The sequence below is a fragment of the Heteronotia binoei genome, chromosome 5 (genome assembly GCF_032191835.1).
Source record: "Heteronotia binoei isolate CCM8104 ecotype False Entrance Well chromosome 5, APGP_CSIRO_Hbin_v1, whole genome shotgun sequence".
In the NCBI taxonomy this organism is placed as follows: Eukaryota; Metazoa; Chordata; class Lepidosauria; order Squamata; family Gekkonidae; genus Heteronotia; species Heteronotia binoei.
In genome coordinates this window covers 3,791,814-3,801,560 of record NC_083227.1, presented here as the reverse complement: position 1 = coordinate 3,801,560, position 9,747 = coordinate 3,791,814, and the positions used below count along the sequence as shown (strand labels likewise).

General features: G+C 49.1%; 1 protein-coding gene across 1 annotated transcript; it reads right to left on the bottom strand.

Annotated features, from left to right (window-relative positions):
- Positions 1-2,873: 2,873 nt before the first annotated feature.
- On the bottom strand, positions 2,874-9,718 carry LOC132571564 (zinc finger and SCAN domain-containing protein 23-like). The gene is made up of 3 exons (XM_060238364.1): positions 9,668-9,718; positions 5,333-5,817; positions 2,874-2,892 (listed from the first exon to the last, which is right to left on the bottom strand). The coding sequence occupies exons 1-3, from the start codon at positions 9,716-9,718 to the stop codon at positions 2,874-2,876; spliced, it is 555 nt and encodes a 184-aa protein (XP_060094347.1).
- Positions 9,719-9,747: the final 29 nt, after the last annotated feature.

Genomic DNA, 9,747 nt, shown 5'->3' with positions numbered 1-9,747 from the left:
TAACTCCAACCTCATGATACCACTAACGTCTCAGCATCAGATGCTCAATATTTTCTCTTCTGTATCTGCCCTCAAGCACCACAGAGGGGAGAGCCTCACATCTAGCCACTGTGAGGGCTTTTCTGGTTTTTCTTTGCATCAAGGTGTGTTCAATATGCTATTCAGACTGAACCATATCCAATTTGACTGGGCACTCTGCATTTGGAATTCTATGAAGATCTGCTTGTCTCTCTATATCCTCAGTTTAAGAACGACCTTGGCCTGAGCCCAGCTCATGGCTAGAATCACCTGAGGAGGGGGAAATCCAACTAACTCTGATTTGTTATGCACCGATTTCAACCATTTAGCTTGAAAACTATCGGATCATACCAAATGGATTAGTCCAGGGGTGGCCAAGCTTGCTTAATGTAAAAGCCACATGGAATAAACTTTAGGGTTTTGAGAGCTGCAAGACATGAATGTCAGATGTTTGAGAGAAGGAAGGAAGGAAGGAAGGAAGGAAGGAAGGAAGGAAGGAAGGAAGGAAGGAAGGAAGGAAGGAAGGAAGGAAGGAAGGAAGGAAGGAAGGAAGGAAGGAAGGAAGGAAGGAAGGAAGATGGGGAGGGAGGAGGGGGAGAGAGGTGAAAAGAAATCAACTTTTACTGCATTCTCCAAGCTCCCAGCTGGCTTTGCTTGGAAAAGTGATTTAAAGAGAACTGCCTCCTCCAAGCTGGTCGACAGGGCAGTGGGAGCTTTGAGAGCCACACAATCTGTGTGAAAGAGCCACGGTTTGGCCACCCCGGACTAGTCCCTTAGGTTGAAATTTCCATTCCAGCCAGTGATGGAGTGAAGCCATTTTGGCTTCCATTTTCAAAGTGCCAGTTTCTAGTTATGTCAGTACATTTGGGACACATCTGGGGACCTGCAGGTTCGCTCTAAGGAATTTGGTCTGAACCCTCTGAAGAGGGGCAGAGCTGGAAGAGGAAGGGCCGATCAGAGCGCCACAGAGCCTTTCTGCAACTGCCTTCACGTGAAATACCTTTTGGGTGGCTGGAACATCAAGAGCCCCTTTTGCATGACAGAATATAAGGATGCTGTTGGCAGTTCTTTCACCTTGCGTTGCTACATACTGCATATGGGCATCTCTGCCCCCTCCCCCAGATGACCCCAGAGGTCAGTTTCAATTCTAGGAATACGTGAAGTTTCCTTATCCTGAATCAGACCCTTGAAGTCAGTATCATCTGCTCAGTCCAGCATCGGCTCTCCAGAGTCTCAGGCAGAGTCTTTCATTTCACCTCCTATCTGGTCCTTTTCTCTGGAGATGCTGCCGATTGAACTGGGGACCTTATCATTCCACACAGATCCTCTGCCAGGGAGCCACAGCCCCTCCCCAAGTGGTGAGACACACCTCAAAATGATGCAGTGCTATTCAGTATTTGGATTCATTCCTCATCACAACGGAAAGGCACCCATGAAAGATCCTTACCCAGAGAGGCCACATTCTCATAGTTCTCCAGCATGACTTCCCTGTACAGAGCTCTTTGTCTCAGATCCAGCAGGGCCCATTCTGCCTCCGTGAAAGAGACGGACACCTCCTCAAAGGAAAAGGGACCCTGGAAGAACAAGAAGATGCCCTCCTCTTCAGAGATCATGCCAGGCAGAGATGGCACACTGGAAGGGAGTCGTCTGGGAAGATATGGAAAGGAAGACTTGGGATGGGTAAATGGAACAGTATTCAAGGGATCTCTCACACAGACTCCTTGTAGAAACAGAAGGAGCAAAAACCCCACTGAGAAAATAGGAGGGACTCTGGCTGTCCAACCACCCCCCCCCCTCATCTCTCCTACCTGGATTGCAGGTGCAGCAGCCGTTTCCACCCCTCTGAAAAGATGAAGGCTCAAGAGCATCTGTTCACTGCCTGTTCCTGAGACAAGGGAGGAAGGAAGGGTGCTGGCTTATTTGTTCCCTGCTTCACACACCTCCTTTCTGGGGTTGTGAAACCTTACCCTTTTTATTACATTCTGGGAGAGGCAGAAGAGAAGCACCAGGGGCCTCTGAGCCTCAGGGATTATAAATGCTGCCAGAATATTTCAGACTTCTGTGAGACTTGGGTTTCCTCTGTGGCAGGGGTGGCCAACGGTAGCTCTCCAGATGTTTTTTGCCTACAATTCCCATTAGTCCCAGCTATTGGCATGCTGGCTGAGGCTGATGGGAGTTGTAGGCAAAAAACATCTGGAGAGCTACTGTTGGCCACCCCTGCTCTATGGAGAGGGAAAGGGGTTGGTGGAAAGGCCAGGTCTGTGAGGCAGAATTTCCCATTTTAGTCTCTACTGTTACGTTGTAATTTTAGATTTTATATATTTTAAATGTTTTTTTTTCATTGTTGATTTTTTTTATGATGTAACCCACCCTGAGCCTGTTCTACGGGAAGTGCGGGCTAAAACTCAAACAAACAAAGAAATAAATATACCCCTCCCATAGATGCATTTGCAGCGGGGGGGCAGGAAAAATATGTATGGAAGAGCAATGGGATTGGCTGCACTCTCTGACATGGGATTGATGGTGGGGGAGACCTTCCATAGAAAGAGGAGGGGGTTTGTCCCTTGGGAGGAGGAGACCATAGAAGCCTGGAGCATCCTGGAGGGAAAATGGGGGTTCTTGTGGGGAGGATATTGTGGCTTTGGCCTAAGGACAGGCTTATTCAAACCCCCCACCCTTTTTTTAATTTTTACATTCTTATGTGCCTGCCTGAGTGTTTGTTTCCTTTGCAATAATTGTGCATTTCAGTTTCACAGATGGAAAAAATAATCTCTGTTCCGTTGTTTCATAGGCACAACTCAAGAGTCTTTTTCCTATTCAGTTGTTGTTTGGAACTGCCACTTTAACTGCTTAGGTCAAAGGTGGCCAAACTTGCTAAAGATAAGAGCCAAATAAGTTATATGTCAGAAGTTTGAGAGGCACAAGACATGAACAAACATTATAAACATGTCTTAAAAAAGCAAAACCTGGGGAACCTTTTTTCTGCCAAGGGCCATATGGATATTTATAACATCCTTCGTGGGCCATAAAAAATTATCAATTTAAAAAACAGTGCTCCACCGAGGGAGAATGATTCAGGCCAGCAAAATTAATGCAAATAATGTTTTTCTATTTGAAGTCATGTGGGGAGAGCCTAATCTGGCACTCACACACACACACACACACCTGGCCCGCTGCCCTAGGCAAATGCATAGGTAAAGGGCTTTTTTTGTAGAAAAAGCCCAGCAGGAACTCAGTAGCATATTAGACCACATTCCCTAAAACTAGCATATTAGGTCACACACTCATTAGCATATTAGGCCACACCCTCTGGAATAATCAAGTGCAAACTGAACTGTGACAATAACTTTTCCAGGCCCTGCAGCAATTCTGGCTGGCCAGCCAGGCCCCAGAGAGTCTGCCACATGGCTCGGTTTGGCCCAGCAATCCCCGAGGGCCACACCAAGTGACCTCGAGGGCCATATACGTCCCTTGGGACGGAGGTTCCCCACCCCTGGCGTAGAGGATGTGCTTAGAAGAATGTTTACTTTTGCCGGTATAGAGGGTAATAAAACAATTTATGCTGGCCACCATTTGTTTGCTTACTCTTCCAGCTTGCTTGGCTCTGATAACCTGTCCTTCCTGTAATCTGTTCAGACACTCAAGAGAAGGATGCTCCCTTCCTTTCTCTATTAGGCACTTTGGAGCAGTGAGGTGGATGATATGCTGGACCATATGCTGAACATGAGTCAACAGTGTGATGCGGTGGCTAAAAAGGCAAATGCAATTTTGGGCTGTATCAGCAGAAGTATAGCGTCCAGATCACATGAAGTGATGGTATCGCTTTACTCTACTCTGGTAAGACCTCACCTGGAGTATTGTGTTCAGTTTTGAGCACCACATTTTTCAGAAATCTGTGAGACTTGGGAAAGCTGTTTGCTTGTTCGTTCCCTGCTTCACACACCTCCTTTCTGGGGTTGTAAAACCTTACCCTATATATGTTGAACAGATTTTTAAAATACTTTTTATTACATTCTGGGAGAGGCAGAAGAGAAGCACCAGGGACCTATGAGCCTCAGGGATTATAAATGCTGCCAGAATATTTCAGACTTCTGTGAGACTTGGGTTTCCTCTATGGCAGGGGTGGCCAAGGGTAGCTCTCCAGATGATTTTTGCCTACAACTCCCATCTGCCCCATCTATTGGCCATGCTGGCTGGGCCTGATGGGAGTTGTAGGCAAAAAACATCTGGAGAGCTACCGTTTGCCACCCCTGCTCTATGGAGAGGGAAAGGGGTTGGTGGAAATGCCATAGCATGAAACTTCACTGTCACAATGTACTAGACGCGAATCAAGCAGTTCTGGAGAGTTGAAGGTAATGAGTTTTCAGAGTGTCTCTGGGCATGCTAAGCTCACAATAAGATTTTCAGCCAGATGCAACTTCAACAAGATATCACATCTGTCCCAAGTCCCACCCCAAGACCCCCCCCCCCCCAAGTTCCTGGCAGAGCTGGGCCTTCGCCTGCCATCCCTCCTCCACCCCCTGCTGTCCACAGCAGCCCCCCAGGTGACCCTTCAAGCACAAGCACAGAAGCCACAGTTCCCCATTATTATTTGCCCCAGGGACACGTTTTCAGAATTCGGCTGCCCCAGAATGTGGAGGTTCCCTTTATTCACCAGGCTGAAGAGCTCTGCTGAGGCTGATCTACCTTCCCCCCCCCCCCCACACACCTTGGCAAGTTGAGACTCTGATGGAAAAAAGGTGAGATGTGCATTTTTTTTAATATGAGAAACACTGACCTCCAGGAATTATTCTAATCTCCTTTTAGAGGCATCAGTTTGTGGACATTGAGTGCCACCAATTAACTCTGTGTTGTCTGTAGAAATACGTATTCCCCCCCCCCCCCGACCTGAACTCTCTACCCTCCACATTCACAGGCTGCCCCAACTGCACCCAGGCACAAGGAGTCCTTACCACAGGAGAGGGCATCTTGGGCACGCTCCACCGCCTGCACCCTCTGCCCCTGCTCCAAGGAAGCTCCTTCTGCCTCAGGGATTGCAGCTTCCATCTCCAAAGGTGGTCCCTGCATCTGAAACAGCACCCAGGGAGAGGGGTAAGAAATGGAATGGAAGAAACCAAGGAATGGATCCTGCCCCACTCCCAGATTCTGCACCCTTCTGCCAGCAGAGCTGGTGAGTTATCTGCAGTTATCAGAAATTCTCTAGCAGAAGAGGCTCTGGGCAATTATATGGCAAGGAAACTTTAAGATAAGGTCAGATTTAGTTGCTTGAATTAGACATACAGGAGAGAATCCCCTCACCTGTTCCGCCTGCTTCTTCTCCTCTGCCTGGCTCAGGAGGAAACCTTCTGCCAGGGCCACCGCCTGGGAACTGGTCTCCGGCCCACATCCTCTGACCCAGCCCTGCATTTCCTGGGGCAGGAGAGTCAGGAACTGCTCCAGGATCACCAGGTCCATGATCTGCTTCTTGGTGTGCCTCTCCGGCTTCAGCCACTGGCTGCAAAGTCCATGGAGCTGGCTGCAAACCTCTCGGGGCCCATCAACCTCATGGTAGCAGAACTGCCGGAAGTGTTGGCAGTGTACATCTGAGGTCGTGGTGTCTTTAGCCAGGGCCTCTGGCACAGCTCTTTCCCAGAATTCAGCACCACTTCCAGGTGGGCTGGAATGGGGACTCTTCCTTGCTCTCTTGCCAGCTCCAGGTCCTTCTGGGTCCTGCTCTTCCATCTCCTTCTCCTTCTCTTGAGTCACCTCCGTCTCTGAAAAGCTGCCTTTATTCACTTGGCTCTGAAGAGAGGCTTCTCCCTAAGGGGAGATAGAGAGACAGAGTGTGTCAAAAGGAAGGTACACACACACACAAACCTGCAGACACATAGATGCACATATAAGTACAACCTCCATTTCCCAAGAGAAGCAGGAAATAAAACACAAGTCCTTCATCCAGAGAATTATCACAGTTCTCTCCCGGCCCTGTATTCCCGCTCACCCTGAAAGAAGGACCATTTTCCAGAGTCCAGACTATTTGGAATAAAGCCAAGACTCTGAAGACCTTTGCATGGCTACTAATTATCTCAGTAGTGGAGATGGTAGTTGGGGGGAGGGTCAGCCAAAATACCTGCCATTGCGAGAAGCCAATCAGCATGAATGATTCACACATGTGAGCCCATCTGGGATTCCTTACTGGGCCCCCCAAAGGCAGGCTTCATAGTCGTGTCGGCATCTCCCTTAACGAGATATGAACCCTCCCCTCCTGGGACTGTGCTCTGGTGTTCCTCCCTGTTGTGCTGCCTGGGGGTCTGTGCGTCTCTCGCCTGGCAAAAGAATGCCCATCCTCGCACCCTAAACCCAGTGCAGGAGGGAGAATCTGGCATCGTGTCATGTCTGCCTCTGCCAAGTGAGCTGTGGAGGGATGGGGAAGGGGTGATGCGTTTGGAGCAGGAGCTATTTTCCCCGTGTGTTTACATGCCATGTTCCTCACAGTGGTGGATTCTTGTGTGGAAAAATAATCTCTGCTCCGTTGTTTCATAGGCACAACTCAAGAGTCTTTTTACTATTCTGTTGTTGTTTTTAACTGCCACTTTAACTGCTTAGGTCAAAGGTGGCCAAACTTGCTAAAGATGAGAGCCAAATAGATTATATGTTAGAAGTTTGAGAGGCACAAGATGTGACCAAACATAATGCACATGTCTTGTAAAAACAAAACCTGGGAATAACAGTCCTCGTAAGAACATCATAGGGAAAGGTTAGGGAATTATTTTTTGGCACTAGTGGGAGAAGGAAACACACAGATGTTGGTGGAATTCCTTGTGGGGGGGAGCCAACATGGGGGCCCCTCGCACTCACAGAGGGCTTGGTTCTTTTCCTCCTTCTAGGTCTTTGCCAAGGGTCTGCACTGGAATCCTTGAAATACAAACTTATCTAACAGTATGAAATTAACTACCCAAGTACACTCTAAGCGTGAAAACCAAAAACTTCCCTTATTTAACAATAATGATAACAAATAACCTTCTAAGCTCTGGGACGTCAGCAAACAGGGCACAGGAGACATAAAAGCATAACAGTTACAACAATTAAATCCCCCATTTGTAAGTATTGATAACAATAGCTAAAGCCCATGTTTCTTCCCCACCCCCCACTAGAGCTCTCGGATTTCTCAGCGATCTCCTGAGACAAAAGCTGCGTGTTTAGGACATGGCTAGAGAGACCCCGAGTCTATGAAGGGAGGCTTCTCTCTGAGGGGATGGAGAGAGACAGACAGGAGTGTGTCAAAAGGAAGATACATATATACACACAGAAAAACCTGCAGCCACATAGATGCACATATATCTCCCTTAAAGAGATCTGAACCCTCCCCTCCTGGGACTGTGCCCTGGTGTTCCTCCCTGTTGTGCTGCCTGGGGGTCTGTGCCTCTCTCGCCTGGCAAAAGGATGCCCGTCCTCCCACCCCAACCCCAGTGCAGGAGGGGGAATCTGGCATCGTGTCATGTCTGCCTCTGCCAAGTGAGCTGTGGAGGGATGGGGCAGGGGTGATGCGTTTGGAGCAGGCGCAGTTCCTCCGTGTGTTTACATGCCATGTTCCTCACAGGGGTGGATTCTTGTGTGGCCTTTGTTCCTCCACACCAGCAAGAGAATGTCAGTTTCATACAGTTAAGTTTTCTTCCACTGATTATCGCTTATCCCCGACAAACTCCGCTTCCAAAGCTGAACAAAACTGGTGCCTAACAGAGTAACCAACCTCTAGGGGGCTGAAGCCGAAATAATCAATCGACTACCCTGAATAAATAACTAAGAAAGTTTCCTACAGTGCCAAAGAAATCCCTGAGAGATTGATCCAGGCCATCCTCAGAAGGCCCCCACTTTGCGCTGAAATCCACATGTGAAACTGACAATACTTTCTGCAAGCACTTTATTCAAGAAACACTGGATCAGCCCAAGCACTTTTTGCTTGCTGTTGTGAGAGGCTGAGAAGATGTTTACACTTTAAGAGACATTTCGGGCACTGTATATTATATTGGGAACTGTGCAACGGATACACGCATGAAAGAGATGGGGACCGATTTATTGGGCACTGAACATAAGAAATAATATTTGGACCTGCAGCAAAAGGTGTTAGTGATGCATTCACAGTAGTTGATTGCGGTGGCTTCAGCTGTTTCCGTGTGTATCCTCCAGGTGGGGCCTGAAGTTCTCCCAGAATTAGAACCCACCTCCGGCAGACAGAGATGAGTTCCCGGGGAGAAAATGTCTGCACGGGAGGGAGATGGCTGACCAAGGACAGCCACGGTTTGGCATGATCCCCGCCTTCCTCCCCTCCAGAACCTAAACGTTCATTTCCCCCCCCCCCCTCCTCCTCCAAGACTTACTTGCAAGTAAACTTTCCCGGGATCCAGCTGCTGCAGGCCTTTTCCCTCCAGCTGCAGCTTCTCTGCAAGCCCCACCCCAGTTCTCCTTAGTCCTGCAAATGCAAACCCCTCTCCAGGAAAAGCCCCTTTCCCCTCCTGCCCCCACCTCCTTGCTTGGCCTCTCTAGCTAGCAGCTCGGCGGTTTTAACCTTTTCGGTGCTGCAGAGGAAGGAGAAACGTGTCCTGGAGGAGCTTCAGCCGTCAGACACGCCTTGTGCTGCTCAGTGGGGCTGCTCGGGAGTAATTCTGCTGCAGGGGGCTGCGCTCCTCCCGCGCTGTTCAGCCAGCTCAGAAAAAGGGGGCTGCAGCTGGGTCCCCCACCCCCGCCACAGTGGCCCCCCCCTCCTAGAATAAGGATTTATACCTGTCCTTCTCTCTGAATCAGTCTCAGAGCAGCTCACACTCTCCTTTATCTTCTTCCCCCACAACAGACACCCTGTGAGGTAGGTGCGGCCCAGACTGTGTGTGTAATAGTGGGGTGGGGGGGGGGGGGGTGAGTGGAAAGGAACTTCCTGCCGATTTGGTCAAGCAGAAAGAAAAAATGCTTCATGGCCTCAGCCTTTTTACTGCAACAGGTGAATAGCAAATTAATATGACTCTGATGGTTTGATGTTGGACCCAAACCTCAATTCTATTTTTTTTCTCCCCACAACAGGCACCATATAAATCTCTCATATCCGTTTGCATCACTATGTATCTCTCTTTGCCATGACGCTTAGCTTAGTAAATCCAGTTCCTGCAAGAGCTATGAGCCTGTGTGGTGGAGGAGAAGCGTTTGCAAGCCTGCCTATTTCCCCTTTATTCCCCCCTTCACTCTCAGTTAAATATCTGCCTGTCTCAGTGCTCAGAGGCCGACTGTGGTCCCAGTGCTAAGTAAGCTTACTTGAGAGTAAGCCTGCATTAAGGTCCTCCTTGCCCTCTGAGAGCTGCACAATATGTGTGAAAAAGCCACATGTGGCTCCCGAGCCACTGTATGGACACCCCTGGCTTAGGTTTTACCAGCTGCTTTAGCCCAGTCTCAGCTGTATTTATGGCCAGTGACCGAGGCATCTTCTTCTTTGTCTTTTGGTGCGTGTGTGTGCATCTGAAGGCCATGACGACCTCTGGTGACTGACCCCTGTTGGAGGCCTGGAGTATATCCAGGGAGGTAGCTAAATAAAGGCTGCCTCTGCTTCCCCACTGCTGGTATTCCAAGGAGATCTCCCATCCAAGTCCTTGCCAGAGTCGACCCTGCCCGGCTTCTGAGATCTGACAAGATCAGGCTTGCGTGGTGTCTCCCAGTCAGGGCCCAGTTCCTTCTGCATCGTGACTCTAACTAGCCCTGCCTGGCAAC